This window comes from Gossypium arboreum, chromosome 12 (assembly GCF_025698485.1).
Source record: "Gossypium arboreum isolate Shixiya-1 chromosome 12, ASM2569848v2, whole genome shotgun sequence".
Taxonomy (NCBI): domain Eukaryota; kingdom Viridiplantae; phylum Streptophyta; class Magnoliopsida; order Malvales; family Malvaceae; genus Gossypium; species Gossypium arboreum.
Window position 1 is genome coordinate 92,937,513 of NC_069081.1, and position 15,061 is coordinate 92,952,573.

Genomic DNA, 15,061 nt, shown 5'->3' on the forward strand with positions numbered 1-15,061 from the left:
GCCAGCCAGAGATGTAAATAAAACGGCTATAATATTGTAATCCCACCACTGGTGGTGTGGAGAGATCTATCCCACATCCTTTAGTTAAAAGTTTTTCTTTTAGTTTATAAATCATTTTAATTTACCCTTCACGGGTGATTGAAAGGAATTGATTTATAAAGTTCAATGCCTATAATTAATAAAATGATAAAATAATAATTTTTATATATTACGTAATTTGGTCCTATTTTTCTGTGCAAGTTTTATATTATTTTGTAACTTTTTATATAATTAATATTTTAACAATTCAACCGTTAAATTTATCAATATTATTGTACTTGTCACGCATGTAAATTTTTAATCGATTTGATATATATATTATATCAATCTAAAATATATTTAACATTCAATTTTTTTAAAATAAAACAAATAGTTAAAAATTTTCATTTATGCAAAACTTAACATGCATGATATACATGAATGAAACATAAAATAAGACAATTGAACTGTCAAAATATTAATTGTATAAAACGTTACGAAATGGTGTAAAATCACTTTAGTTTTATACAGGTGTAAGTGGATCCTTCCTCATTTTTATATTTTTGCATTTTTTAAAATTAACCGTCATTTCCAAAAAAAAAAAAGCAAAATGGTAAAAAAGGGCAAATCACATAATGAGTAAATATTGATAGTTAATTTTTTAGAATAAAGATTAAATTGACATAATATATAAATATTAAGAATTAAAATTATTATCATGTCAATTTTAAAAGCTGACAAGTTATCTTTCTATTAATAATTTAATGGTTGAAGACCAAAGATGAAAAGTTAAATAACTAAATGACTATTTTATTAGAGTATATTGTTTTTGTTTTAATCTTAAAAAATGCACTAAAAAACTCATCCCTCATGCGTTACTTGAGTATAGTGTTTCACACACCTCAAACTTTTTAGTCGACTTTTGGTATTTTACACGCATCATGCATTCGACCCCTAGACAAAGTTAAGAGACAAAATCCCTCATCGAGGACAACACTAAATGTGTGAGGGTCTAACGCTCAACAACTTTCAAAAGTAAACTCTAACTTAAAAAAATAAGAGAAAGAAATTATGATTTTAATAATTCTACTATGTTCAAATTTGAAATTTAGTTATTATAGTTTAATTTAACATAATTTAATTTATTTACTTTATAATCTTTTTAATTTGTCCAAATAGTTTAAAATATTAATCATTTCAATTAAAGGACACAAGTAATTTTTTCTTGAAAAACATTTCTTTCAACTCATCATGCTGATAATGAGTGCTTTCAAGGAAAACCAACATCAATTTTTTAAGTAGAATCATTAATAATATGAACTATTTTGAGTAATTAATGGAAATATACAAATAGAAAGATTAAACTATGTCAAATTTTATATTCTCAACAAGAAAATTTAAGTTCGGACCTTAAAGATGACATTATTGGGAGAAACAAACATCAAGAATAAGGGGTTAGGAATGAGTAAATTTTTTTTAGAAGGAGCAAAGTGTAATTTTATTATTACATTAATTAATTTATAATTTCCTAAAAATTAAAGGAAGTGTATAGTGTACTTTCCATAACATAAAAATAAAACTAAAAATAAAAGATACTAATTCTAAATTCTGATTAAAGGCTACAAACCGAAAGTTCACCTATGTTTAAGACCCTATGAAACTTGAATTGAAGTAAGCCAAACCCAACCTATTTTTACAAAATTGTGAGAGTTTTCTATAAAGAATGGGTAAAAGTACAAAATAAGTCAATTATATTTACATAAATTTACATTTTGGTTATCGAGTTTTTAAAAAATTATTATATGATCACTACTATTACCGATTTATTATGTTATGGTCATTGAATTATTAACTCCTGTTAAAAGTGTAACGATAAGCTAACATATCCCATTAACTTCACCTCATAAGGTTTCTAGTTTAGGAAAAAAATTTCAACTAGTCCTTGGTACATTTGAACTTCAGTGAAATTCACGTGCTACATTAGCTTGCCATTACACTCCTAATGGGAGTTAATAGTTTAGTGACAATAACATAATAAATCGATAACGTTAGTACCATATAGTAAATTTTTTAAATTTAGTGACTGAAACATAAATTTATACAAGCATAAGTGACCAATTTTGTAGTTTGCCCGGAAAGAATTTAGAACAATAATTGGGCTCATTATATTATCACCAAAAGCCCAAACTAAAATACAGCCAGCAAATCGGGTCGGGTCATTTCCATCACCCCCAAGCTCTGACCTTTAATACAACCGGTTTGGTGTCGAATTTACAGAGAGGAGGGTGAATCCGAAAACCCAAAATCTCTGCAATTTCCCCGCCGTGCCTGAAAAAAGTAAACAAAAAAACAAAAAACCCATGTCGGCTAGGTTACTGAAGAAAGTCCTGAAAGAACAAGAACAAAAGAAACAGCACGTAATCGAGGAAGATGAGCAAGACGAGCTTCTAAACGACGACGAATCGGTGTCCCCAGATTCCGGCGCTGGTTCTTCTAAGAACCCTTTCGACCTCCTCAACGAAGGTGATGACGCCGATGAAGATAACGCCGACCAGGTTCAGCCCCTAAACCCACCCTTTTGAAAGTATTGTTCTTTTTTAGGATTAAATCATTCATCGCATTTGAACCTGGATTATCTGTTTTTAATAATAATAATAATATGTCAAGGACCAAACTGAAATTTTGTGACATTAATGTTGTTTAGAAATGTTAGAATAAAAAAAAGGGTTCTTTGTTTTTGCTTGGAAAACCTTAATTTTTCATGTGTTGTTCCATTGTATTGATCAAGCTATGTGCTTTTAGGGTTTAGTATTGGGAAATGGATGAGTTTCGATTAGCTTACGATCGGTTTCGGCTGCAGGTTTATGCTGATGAGACCTCAACCCGAAAACAAGAACCGCCACCATCAGTGAAAAATGCTCTTAATTCGGCTTACACATCTAATAACAAATCGAAGAAAAAGAAACAAAAGAAAGGAAAAGAGGGTTCTTTGAGTACGGGTAAACGTGAAACACCCTTGGATGTGAATTTAGAAGCTTTAGCTTTGGATATTGAATCTTCTAGTCAACAGTCGGGTCTTAATAAACAACCCGGATTTGAAAACTTTAAGCAGTCTAAACCATCTGTGTTGCACGTGGATCCTAAGTATCTGAATGTCGAGAATGAGCTGCGGAGAATATTTGGTTCAAAGGTGGTTAAGTCGTTTGAGAAAAGCAACCAAAGCAGCAGTTCGAGACAGGTACGTGGTGGAAGACGGGGAAATCATCATATTAGAAAGACCGTTTTGATATATCCATCGGACCATTGGCCTCGATGGGATGGATCTCTGTCAATGGAGTTTCTAGAAACTAAAGATGGGTGCCATTTCTTCAGGTAATGATCTTTCCATGTTTCTGGTACTGCCATATCTTTGCTTAACTGTTGATTACCTTGCCGGGTGCTCCTGTTTTTTGTATTTGTTCACTTACTTCAGGTGTATGCTTGATAGATAGCTCTCCTGAGATTACGTGCGATGCTTTTGCAACATTTACAGAAGTGTAGATGTATAAAGAATTTTTGGGTTTATTGGTTGTACTCTTGTCCTAAACTGTTTTCTTGTTTTTAGGTATACACACTCGTCTTCCTATGATCAAGCTCAGAGAGCATTTGAAGCTGCTCAAGCTATTCATGACCTAAACGGTGTAGCAAGTGTTTTGATGTATCATCCTTATCATTTAGATTCGCTTATAACCATGGCCGATTATTTTAAATTCGTGGGCGAGCATCAGATGTCTGCAGATGCTATTGCAAAGTGTTTGTATGCCATGGAATGTGCTTGGCATCCTATGTTCACTCCTTTGCAAGGTAATTGCCAATTGAAGTTCAGTCATGACTCGAACAAGCCATTATTCAAAGCACTCTTCACTCACATGAAAAACATGGATAGACGAGGCTGTCATCGATCTGCTTTAGAAGTTTGTAAATTGTTGCTCGCACTCGATTCAGACGACCCGACGGGAGCTATGTTTTGCCTTGACTACTTTGCATTGAGGGCAGGGGAGTATGCATGGTTAGAACAGTTCTCTGAAGACTATAGAACTGATACCTCTTTATGGCTGTTGCCAAATTTTTCATACTCCCTCGCTGTTTGCCGGTTTTACCTCAAGCAAGAAGAATCCTCCGATGCAGACACCGCAAAGGCTTCTTCAGCTGATCTTATGAATCAAGCTTTGATGCTTCATCCTCCTGTCCTTAAGAAACTAGTTGCGAAGGTCCCTTTAAAAGATCAAGCATGGACAAATATTCTCAAAAATTCCTATTTCCATTCAGATCAAATCGGGATTCCATCCGTGGATCATCTGATTAATATCTACGTAGAACAAAATTATCTCATATGGAGACTTCCCGACCTACAAAAGTTACTTCGAGATGGTGCCTCCCACGTTATTCAAACTCTGGAGCATAATAAAAACGTTGCTAAAGATTGGACGTGTGTGAGAAAAGAAGCATTCCCATCCAACAAAAACGAGTAAGTATCGAGATTAACTAATGTTGTTGCACTATTTATATTATATATTTCCTTGTCTTATTGAATAAGTCGGGAATTTGTTTGACAATCTTTTCACCTTGTGGTCAGGTACGGTCATTTGTTGGTTCAGGACTTCTCCGACACGGTTCAAACTCTTCCCCCAGATAATCTACAGAACTTTATGGTTGACATGAGGGACCCCGCTCATCTTGGCGGTCAGGTTGCCAATCCTCCTGCTGGTGGTCAGGCTCCAGCACTACGTGATGTTGCTAATCGCAATCCATTGGCCGTTTTGTTTGAGTCGCTGCTACCGTGGGTTAATTACGGAGGTCCAGAAGATGGCATAGTTGATGAAAACCGAGTTAACGAGCAAGGCCAAGGCAATGAAGATCTCTGAGCTGCAATGTATCAAAGATTTGATGAAAAACATTTAGGCCAAATAATCAAGTTCTCAATAATGTCTCTTGACACATTCTGTAATATCAGTTTAACGTGTAGGAAGTAAAATTCTTTTTGCTTTTCAAGTTGCATTTACAAATGTTTTTGTGCCACTCTCTCGTGATATCAATTTTGTGGACATTTTTTAAACTCATTTAAGTTCATTAGTTTTTACATAGAATATAAACAATATTAGTCTAGCAATTTCAGACAAATATTTGTTTGTGGATTGATACATTGTAATTAGAGTGTAATTGAGACAATTGGTTTTTGAATAAAAAATTCAAATTCAATTTGATAATTATTGAACTAAGTTTGAGTTATTAATTGAGTTGAATTTGATCTTAGTAATATTCGGGTCGAACAATTGGTGAGTCTTTGTGAAGTTGGTATATTTTAAATATTAGTATTGTTAAATTACTTATTGTAATAATGTTATTGGCCAAATCCAACCATTAACTCTTGTTCTTTGATTTAGGTAATTTTAGTCTTGTACTTTTTAAACTTTAAAATTTCAAACCTCACTAAACATGGTTGTTAAATTCATTTGGGTAAGTTTAATTATTTCCAAAATCTGATTAAGCAAACATATTATTATGTATAATGCCATACTAGCTTTTTTTTTTTTTATATACTCAGTAAAAATTCAATTAATGGATTAACGACAATTTACAAATGTATGCATAGTCTATAATAACTGAATTTAATCGAATAAATTTAGCTGCTACTATTAGGATCAGGACTAAATTTCAAAATACAAAAAATACAAAGACCAAGTTTAATCAAATTAAAGTACAAAAATCAAATCCACAACTTTTGTACAGTACAAGGACTAATATCAGAATTTAACTAGTATTATTAACTATAAGCTAAATTATCAAGCTTCAACTTGAGCTCAAGCTTCATTGAGTTACAAGTTTGAGTAAGTTCAATTATATCTCTAATAGAAGCTTGCTCAGCTCGATTACACTCCTATCTCCAACAAACGACCTTAGGAAGCAAAATATCATTTTATTCCACTGCTAAATGTATACACGTTTTTACTAAAAAAAAAAGGTAAACTAATTTATAGCTCTCTTGTTAGTTGTTGCTATGATACAAAACAAGTAAATGTACATCAGGATGATCCCCAGCCCCTACCCTGTTTTAAAAAGGGAGCAGAGTTCATCTAACAAAGCATATATCGAGGCCGATATTTTCCGTGTCTGAATCAACTTCGAAGGATATCATCGATGGTTGCGACGGTTTAAGGGCTTGATGACTTGCTTCTTGCCTGTCATTTAAAAGTGCCATTTTAAAGATATGGGTGAATTTTCAGAGAATACCAGAGTGGAGATATCAGCTGGGAAACCATGCTTTGTCAAGAAAGTAGTATGAGCTCAGATTAGATCATCGTTTTCGGCATATTGTCATTCCATCTCCAATAGGTACCTAATGTTCCGATAGGAACATTGTTACGGGAGAACCGGATATTTTTATAGAGAATTAGGTAAAAAGTGACTAGTAATGCAAATACTTACCAAACTGATGCTTACTCGATCATCTGCCATCAGGCTTCTATTGAAATTCCGAATGCTGACAGTCTTTGCATCATTTACCTGTTATATAAGAAAAGATTAGATGAAGATATAAAACTTCATCTCGATGGTCAGATTTTTATAAATCATAGGCAAACAGTTTACCAATGGGTCAGCAACTTTGCCATGCCAAAGGACATTATCAATCACGATCACTCCCCCAACCCGAACCTGTAAAAAGGACCAACTATAACCTAACTTGTCCAAGCAGAGAAGTTCGAGAAAGCTTTTAACAAAATGCTCAGAAGTTCGATATTCTAGTTTGGTATTATTACCAGCTGCAGTAGCAGTTCAAAATATTCTTGATTCATCCTCTTCTCGGCATCAACAAATGCAAAATCATAGCTGCTTTAAAGGTGAAATGTGTGGGTTAAAGTAACAGTTCACGTGATGCACTATATCAAAAAAAATGCAATGCATGCAAAAGGAGAAGCATATAATATTGGTTGCTGCAAAGAAAATCCGGATTAAGAGAAATAAATGCCATCATAACTCACCTACAAGTCTCACCATTAGAAATCATAGATTTCAAGACATCTGCAGCTAGTCCATGTTTCACACTTACCTAACACCAACAAACAACATATTTCCATAAAAGATACCATCGTAAAGCACGATTACTGCAAACACTTAAGGCATTTTATTGCATTAGCAGGAAACACGACAACGTAAGCTATGAACTGGAAAGAGAATTGTATTACATGTATAGGTAGTTTACCTTGTGCGAAACACCGGCTAGATCGTAATACCTTTTTGCAACCTCAAGGGATTTAGCATCCCTTTCACAGGCAACTAAACATCCTGATTCAGGTAAAGCCAATGCAATAGCCAATGATGAGTATCCCTAAAGAAAAAAGACAATACGAATTCACTCTACCAAAACTTAAAAAATTCCTTTGGAAAAGTTCCAACTTCCAAATACTTTAATGCTATCTTTGGAAATATGAATTTGAAAATTTGGATTTGGATTTCATTTGCTATTTAATTTGTAAGAATGAAATGCATACAATATGAATAAATTAATTGGTTTTGATACAAAATATATTAGAAATTTATAAAAATCCTGAGTTTGTCAAATTCATAAATACTTTTAAGAATTTCAAATTCAGTCCTAAACAAAAATCCGTGGATTTAAGAAATAAATATGAAAAAATTAGTTAGGTTCCAATATAAAATGTCTTCTAAAAGTATAAAAATCCTGAATTTGTCAAATTCATAAAAGCTTTAATAATTTCAAATTCACTACTAAACAAGCATACAACAAATCCACAAATTTAACATATAATTAAAAAAGTAACATTTTGTAGATGTTTTATCACTTAATTTACACTATTTTTTGTATCCAAATCCAAAATTTGAAATCCAAGTTTCCAAAAGTTAGCTAAGCTTTTTGTTCATAGGCAGATTTCAAGAGGAATTAATGCATAAACTTACAGTGTAAACACCAAGTTCAATACATCTTGCAGCCCCAAGAATCTGTACTAACATCGCTAGTAACTGTGCTTGATCAGGAGACACCTTTTAAAATTGTAAAAAAGAAAAAAAATCCACATTTTTTGAGTGAACAAAAAAAAAAAAGGAAAATGGAAGGATAAGTCTCAAAATTATATATATCAACTTTAGTCTAATGTGCAATTTTATATATAATTGCATTCAATCAAAGTTCAGGTATCAAATTATACACTTTAGTACCTGCATTTGGCTGCCGCGCATATTAGCGGTTTCTTCGCGTAATTGCCGGAGAATCTAAACACAGTAAACATGAAAAATTATGGCAAAATGGATTTTTCTAAAATGAAAAAGAAAAAGGTGGAATGTTTTTTAGTACCGGAGGCTCGCGAACATTGGCGAGGATATAATCGTAAAGGCGAGGAGTGATACTGATGACTTGTTTGTTGCCGTATTTTTCATCGTCTGCTACGATGAATGGAGCAGCAGCATCTGATGAAAGTGAGCAATTCCTTCTGAGATTGTTCAACTTTATGAATCTGGATTTGGATACGTGTAACGATAACGAATTGAATCGCTGTGTGCTATTGAATTGAACTATAAAGCGTTGATAAACTGAGGAAGAGCAGCGATTAATTGCAAAGATGTTGGCCATTTGGAGGAAGAGATAAAGGGTCGGGTGGTGTTGGGTTTTTTTGCTGCGCTTTTTGTCATGGGTCTAGTTATCCCATAGGGTTATTTGGTTATAGAAAATGTTTAAATTTCTCCAAGTCCTTGTACCTTTATACTTTTAAAATTCAGTCCTTTACTTTTATCTAAAAAAAACTTAAAATATTTATTTTTAAATTTTAAAATGTAAGTTCAGTTGTTAATGCTATTAAATTCAAGCATGTTATAATGCCATTTTTTGTTACATGACTATTAAATGACTATTCTTTTATTTACAAAAAATCACATCAATGAATTTAAAAAAAATTAATAGATCTAAATTTTAAATAAAAATTAGAATAAAAAATTCATAATTGCATAAAAATTCCTAATCAAAATTTAAATTATTCTTTTATTTAATTTAATTTAATTATCATTTTAATAAACTATTTCCATCAAGTTAGTGTCATTTGAAACTTAATTGTCAAATTAAACAATAAATGACGACTCAAATTTGAGGCAATGGATCAAATTGTAAAGACTTCCATGTCGTCTTAATTTTATTAAAGTGTTTATTTGCTTTGAACAGGTCAAATCAAATTATTAGTTATTAATAGGATAGACATAAAATGTATATGATTTAATCACATATTTTAAATATTTTTATGTTAAATTTAAATCAGTATTTAACAATTAAAGAACTTGATTAGAATATTTTAAAGTTGTAATTTAAGAATGCTCGTGAATAAGTCCAAATAAAACAAACTCATAATAAAAAATTAAATAAATTCACTCTTTATGAATATATGCTAATCCTTCAAATTTGAAAAAATCTCATATAAACTCTTAAAATCTTACTAAATAAATTTAAAATAAAAAGATAATTATATCATTGTTGTTACTTATGTATTTTTATTTAATTTATTCATTTTTCTATGCTAGCTTTTTTTTTCAATTCCTTTAAAAATGTAAAATATTTATTTTTATCGGTACGACAAATTCTAGCATTTTTTAACATATCCATTTTCTACCGTTATTGACTGTTAAACTTATTTTCAATAATGACCTTTTATCTTCAAATTTACGGCTAAGGGTGTATAAAAAAAACTTCTCAATAAGACAACCTATAAGCCCAAAAATAACTACCTACACGAAGCAGTTTCTGGTAGTGGAATTTGGGAAATGTACTACAAGAACAATTTAACCAAGCAAGCTCTCCCAACGATATTTAAGAGCCTCATATGCTTTAGGACAAGGAATAGCCTGAAGCTTAAGCCTTCCATCACCGATTGTTTCTGTAACTAAGCCTAACCTTACCAATGTATTCACTGCCTTGTCGACCGGCATTTCAACCTGCAGAAGTTGTTTCAACGTCATGGTAAAATAAACTATATCGTCAATAAGTTGGCAGATATTAGTTTGTATTACCTTTTGTTTAAAGATGTCATATATGAATCTCTCACATTTGTCTCCAACTTTTTGGTAACAATTGGCCTGCAATCAAGGATGTTGTTAATTATCTATGTAATGCATTAAGAATGAATAAAGTTTCCCTTCGAATTAATTCGAGAAACATGTTATTTGAACTCGAGTGTCAATGGTAGACATGGGTGTATCTATTTTTTTTCTTTTATATCTTTCCATGAATCTAGAGAGTTCTATGAAGGTTACATCTCTGTACTCACATCCTAATTTGTAACATCGCAAGAAACAAATAGTAAACACGGAGCACAGAAGGCTGGTTTGAGAACTGGAAAAAATTAAGTTGACTATGGTTTAAGAGTTCATTTAAACATAGATTAAGAACTATAGATTACTATGTCTGTACTTGATAAGGACAACAATAAGGCACCTATATCAGATTTATTTAACCATCAGAAATGGGATATAAGGGACAAACCTGGCCGTTCTCCATGTTAAGCAGGACAGCATAGGTTAAAATGGCTTCCTTGTACTGCATATAGTAAAGGCAGAGGAGAAAAAGAGTGAAAAATAAGGAAGACCATGTAAAATTTTCATGAAAATATGAAATCCAAGAAAGGAGTGAAAATTTTATATTATTCTTTGTTCAATATAAGAATCTCTATGCAGCTTGCTTTCCCCTCAATTGAACACTTACCATTATTCTTTTGCAAAATAAATAAGCAAAAGATTTTCTCACCTGCTGCTGTTCGGAAGCATCCAAAAGAAAATGAACTGAGCCGAAGCCACTTGCCAAGGTTTTCTCGTAAAGGGTCTTGTTAACCAATAGCTGTGGAAACGGATTTTTTTTAAGAAATTGTTTGAATACTTGGACATTGGATATAAGTTCTCAAAAAATAATTATTCCCAGTACTGCGTAGAAAAAAATTATAAACTTACCTGATACCTATCCCACGTTTGTTTGTAACCCAAGGCCACACGAGAAACATAGATTATCAAAGCAGTGATTGCAACCACGTCAAGAACTATTGCTGATCTGTAACAAAATGAAAAATTGAACACAAGATTTCAAGTGGAACCAACTTTTTCTAAAAAGATCAAATAGAAATACAACAAGACATACGGGGAAGATAAAATGTCCTCGAATTTGTAGTTTATCAAGAATGCTGAAAGCCCCAATATTGTGGCTACATCTAATCGTACCTACAAGTCAAATTCCCCAATATCAGGTCCATAGGTTATGCAAATTAACTTTGTAGTTGAATACAAGTTGGCTCAACTAGGTAAGCACTAGCTATTTGCGGTCCTTAGCCAAGGCCAATTAACCTGCATGCCCTTGGTTGCATGTGTTTTAACAAGTAGCTCAACAAGAGCCTATACGAGGCCAACCTTAAGAACAAAGAATAGAAAACACCTCAGCTCTAATAAGATATTAAGAATCCAACCTAAAACCAATTGACAACAGGTGGAGAGACCAGACCTGAATATAGACTATAGGAAATCCGGACTTAATAGATGTGAGATAAGTTGATAACGCAACTTAAATAAGGTTGATGTCCATGTTGCTTCAGTTGATTATCATTAAGTTTAGGGGCTGACAGTGAAAGACGAGATCCTAAAATCCCAAAGAAAGAAGCATGGATATCTTGTTCATACCGTGTCTATGATACGAAAAGACAGTTTTTTGTGAGGAAAAACAACCTACAAATAATCAAACAGCAAAGTTAAAATTCAAAGGCACATAAATGAATCATTATGACAACATTAAAAACATAAAAAGCATAATATGTGAAAGAGAATTGACAGACATTGAGATGTTAAGAATATTTACTGATAAATCCGGAATAGGAATTCTCTCATAGATCTTCAACTCTAATGCTTGAGCCTCAGAGTCCTCTTCGATATCTCCTTCAGCAAAATCCTTTGTATAGAGCAAAATCAGTTCTTGAAATGCTGGCTCCTGACAAGAAAAGGCAACAAAGTTTTAAACAGCATTTCCTTGTGTATCAATTACTGTATAACAAAAGAAAATTAACTGTTCAAAACGGAAACAGTACCTGGAGGATTGACTGTGAAAGGAGAATGGAAACAGAAGTTTTTATCATTTTCCAAACATCATTGCCACAATATTTCCTTGTGGCTGGCCTCCAAATGTCACCTAGGGAGATCCTTGATAAAAAAGTTGGCCTGAATGAAAATTTTCTTTCATTACTTGCTAAGAAAATAGGCTAAGATAAAACCTTCATAATCAAATCAAATCATTATACAGTGCACATTATAAGATGAAGTGATGTCGGATCAAGATGATTCATTTCTTTGTTTTTCCTTATTTTCCAAACTGTTGTCTAATTATCAGCACATTTTATTAACACTTTAGGTTTCTCATAAATATTTAACATCTTTATTATTGTTTTAAAAAAATCCAAACTGTTGTCTAATTATCAGCACATGTTATTAACACTTTAGGTTTCTCGTTTACTATTGTTTTTTTTTTTTTTTAACAAAGTACTTTTTGAAGAACATGTAAGCCGATGTTATCTCAACCCTTCCCATCATATCCTGTCCATGAATGGAAAACATGAAGCATTGGATGCACAATTTGATGACAACCTTCCCATATGTAAAGAACATGAAAAGTTCGGTTTAACATACCTTAAATAAGGTTCGGAAACACTACTAACACTGTCAAGCTGAAATGGTGTTTCTGGTGTAGGAGGTAGAAGTCCAACTCTAGCAAGTAACTTCCTTAGAAGCCTTCCACGGGGTCCAATGGCTGATAGAAATCCTTCATAGCGACTAACTGCCCTCTGTGCTGCCAACCAGATAGGAAGGTCGCGATCTGATAGTTGGTCAACCCCCAGGAGACTTTCAGAATTTTGCTCATCATTAAGATATGACTGTTGAAAGAGAGATAGTTCCTCAAGCCAAAGCTTCAACCTCCTAACCCAGTTTCCTGCTTTGTCTTTCTCATAAGCAGATTTGAAAGCCTGTCCTAAAGTTGAAGATTGTCAAACTGAATGATATATTACTCAAATTCGGGAAGTTAAAAAACTACAAAGATGAAACAAATAATATAGCTCAGACTACCAGAATACTAATGAATTAAATAACAGAGATCAATCATTGACACCTCGAAAGGTCACTTAAAATATATCGGTGCAGTCAATTCCATTCAGAAAACCTTGTTGGCATGCCTTCTAATGTTGGAAAGTCAACTAGGAAAGGGGAATTACCTCTTTGAGATTATAAGTAATCCATTTGCCAACCTTTCCCAATGGTTTTGATATAATCGAGAAGAATGCTTGCAGAAGTCTGGATTGTAAGTAATCCAGCTTTTCAACAATAAGTAGACCCTTCTGCCTCTCAGTTGCATATCCCCGCCTGTAAGAAAGAGGCCATTCTGAATCCAACATATTTACTAGTGAAAGCATGTAGAAAGTACATGCACACAGTAACTAAATTACCGGAATATAATCGCATTGGATTCGGATGCTTTCTTCCAGTCCACATATATGGGCAAAGTTAGGAGATAATCGGTGTTCAAGGCATTTGTCAACATCAAATCCGTAACTGATAGTTCTTCAAATTGCGCGTCATTAAGAAGTTGCATAAAAGATCTTTGAAAACGAGTAGCAACTGCAACTCTACAAACAGTTTTTGCATTGAAGTATTAATTTAACTGAAATATTGATCTAAAAGAACAATTATATGTGTGGCCGAATTTATAAGACTAACCTGGTCTTATCATCGGAAAACCTCCTAACATTTTTAGCTGAAGAATTTAGAAAGTTCCTCAAGTCCAAACCGTAATTGAACCACGTATCAGGTTCGATGTTATCCTCGTCGGTGAACTTAGATCTTTCACCGTTGGCTACAACTTCCGATTCTGAAACGTGCTCTGTCTTTCTATTTCCCTCTACGGAATAAGGATAGTAATAATCGGTTCGCATTTGCTCCAAAATGCTTTTGTGTTCGGCGTGAAGGATTGAATCCAGACACCTGGAAATTTTACACCGTAAAAGAAAATATCAAAGTTGAACGCAATAAACAAGAAATCGGAGAAGTTTTTTTAAACTTACGATGAAAGGAGGCGAAATTGACGCGCATCTTCATCTCGAGATTCGAACAAGCTCGAAACAATAGCATCCAAGAGCTCCGCCTTGGAAACTGGTATGTATTTCTGTCTAGGCACTTGAATTCTCGAAATTCCTGGTTTTTCCTCTTCTTCTTCGTCTTCATCTTCTTCATTCTTTATCCTCGGAACAACATCGCTGGTATCGGTGATCGTTAAATTAACGTCGTTTCGCGTTCCCAATGGCTCGGTGGATACGGCGCGGAGTCCCTGCGGAATACCGGGAACTTTGAGAGTGGCTACGGTCCGTAATAACCGGTAAGAAGCCGGTGAACGAGCACCTAAAAAAGGGCACCGTTCAAGGGATGATGATGGAGCGGTGACGCTGGTTTGAGTTTGCAAAGATAACATCAGATCGGAGGTGAAAGAAAATTTTTGAACTCTCGCGGGTTTTACAGTTGAAAAGCTTTTTGTTTCTTTAAATAAATAAATAATTATAATTATAGTTATTATTGTTGCCTGTTGGGCATATATGGCCGGTGGTGGTCGGAAATGAGGAGAGAAGAGTAAGGGGCCGGTGGTAAGTATACTTTGGATAAGGAATTTTAGCTTGGCCCAGTATTGTTTGAATTTATCGCTTTCGTTCTTTCTTTTTTTTTAAGGAATCGCTTTATTTTCTTGGTTGTTAATAATTTGTAATTTTAATGTTTCGTCTAAAATATATACTTATTGCAGTCTTGATGCCACGTCGTTTTAATATAACTGTGAATATTATTTTTTCAATAAATTTAAATTTAAAATTTATCGAGAATAATAAAATCAAGGGTAAACTATTAAAATAGTCACTTTTATTTATCTTAAATTATATTTGAGTCACTTATGTTTGAAATATTACGTTTTAGTCACTTACATTATCACGTTGTAACATTT

The 15,061-nt window shown here is 33.2% G+C and overlaps 3 protein-coding genes across 4 annotated transcripts; 1 reads left to right on the forward strand and 2 right to left on the reverse strand.

Annotated features, from left to right (window-relative positions):
• The first annotated feature begins 2,218 nt into the window (after positions 1-2,218).
• LOC108460967 (uncharacterized) lies at positions 2,219-5,264 on the forward strand. Its single transcript, XM_017760693.2, has 4 exons — positions 2,219-2,573; positions 2,879-3,390; positions 3,623-4,525; positions 4,634-5,264. The coding sequence occupies exons 1-4, from the start codon at positions 2,379-2,381 to the stop codon at positions 4,920-4,922; spliced, it is 1,899 nt and encodes a 632-aa protein (XP_017616182.1). The 5' UTR covers positions 2,219-2,378; the 3' UTR covers positions 4,923-5,264.
• A 401-nt stretch (positions 5,265-5,665) lies between these two features.
• Positions 5,666-8,712, reverse strand: LOC108459419 (uncharacterized). Of its 2 annotated transcripts, none has more exons than XM_017758785.2 (9): positions 8,369-8,712; positions 8,233-8,286; positions 7,975-8,058; positions 7,259-7,384; positions 7,038-7,105; positions 6,816-6,885; positions 6,646-6,711; positions 6,484-6,561; positions 5,666-6,236 (listed from the first exon to the last, which is right to left on the reverse strand). In XM_017758785.2, exons 1-9 carry the CDS (start codon positions 8,642-8,644, stop codon positions 6,210-6,212), a joined length of 849 nt encoding a protein of 282 aa, XP_017614274.1. In that variant the 5' UTR covers positions 8,645-8,712; the 3' UTR covers positions 5,666-6,209. The 2 variants fall into 2 exon arrangements, with proteins under 2 accessions (XP_017614274.1, XP_017614273.1); XM_017758784.2 differs by having other exon boundaries at positions 5,666-6,394.
• Positions 8,713-9,704: 992 nt separating this feature from the next.
• LOC108459547 (uncharacterized) lies at positions 9,705-14,824 on the reverse strand. The gene is made up of 14 exons (XM_017758936.2): positions 14,139-14,824; positions 13,795-14,058; positions 13,524-13,703; positions 13,293-13,440; positions 12,712-13,046; positions 12,117-12,246; positions 11,891-12,019; positions 11,716-11,760; positions 11,183-11,262; positions 10,999-11,095; positions 10,799-10,888; positions 10,538-10,591; positions 10,066-10,131; positions 9,705-9,990 (listed from the first exon to the last, which is right to left on the reverse strand). The coding sequence occupies exons 1-14, from the start codon at positions 14,540-14,542 to the stop codon at positions 9,838-9,840; spliced, it is 2,175 nt and encodes a 724-aa protein (XP_017614425.1). The 5' UTR covers positions 14,543-14,824; the 3' UTR covers positions 9,705-9,837.
• Between the last annotated feature and the right edge of the window lie 237 nt (positions 14,825-15,061).

What these genes read in the sequence shown, in the direction of transcription:
- LOC108460967 (XM_017760693.2), top strand. Translation starts at nt 2,379, where the DNA reads ATGTCGGCTAGGTTACTGAAGAAAGTCCTGAAAGAACAAGAACAAAAG. An exon ending in GATGGGTGCCATTTCTTCAG is followed by an intron (nt 3,391 to 3,622) that starts GTAATGATCTTT and finishes TCTTGTTTTTAG; the next exon opens with GTATACACACTCGTCTTCCT. An exon ending in TTCCCATCCAACAAAAACGA is followed by an intron (nt 4,526 to 4,633) that starts GTAAGTATCGAG and finishes CCTTGTGGTCAG; the next exon opens with GTACGGTCATTTGTTGGTTC.
- LOC108459547 (XM_017758936.2), bottom strand. Translation starts at nt 14,542, where the DNA reads ATGTTATCTTTGCAAACTCAAACCAGCGTCACCGCTCCATCATCATCC. An exon ending in CAATTTCGCCTCCTTTCATC is followed by an intron (nt 14,059 to 14,138) that starts GTAAGTTTAAAA and finishes TAAAATTTCCAG; the next exon opens with GTGTCTGGATTCAATCCTTC. An exon ending in TTTTCCGATGATAAGACCAG is followed by an intron (nt 13,704 to 13,794) that starts GTTAGTCTTATA and finishes AACTGTTTGTAG; the next exon opens with AGTTGCAGTTGCTACTCGTT.
- LOC108459419 (XM_017758784.2), bottom strand. Translation starts at nt 8,644, where the DNA reads ATGGCCAACATCTTTGCAATTAATCGCTGCTCTTCCTCAGTTTATCAA. An exon ending in TCTAATGGTGAGACTTGTAG is followed by an intron (nt 6,886 to 7,037) that starts GTGAGTTATGAT and finishes CCTTTAAAGCAG; the next exon opens with CTATGATTTTGCATTTGTTG. An exon ending in GCAAAGTTGCTGACCCATTG is followed by an intron (nt 6,562 to 6,645) that starts GTAAACTGTTTG and finishes CTTATATAACAG; the next exon opens with GTAAATGATGCAAAGACTGT.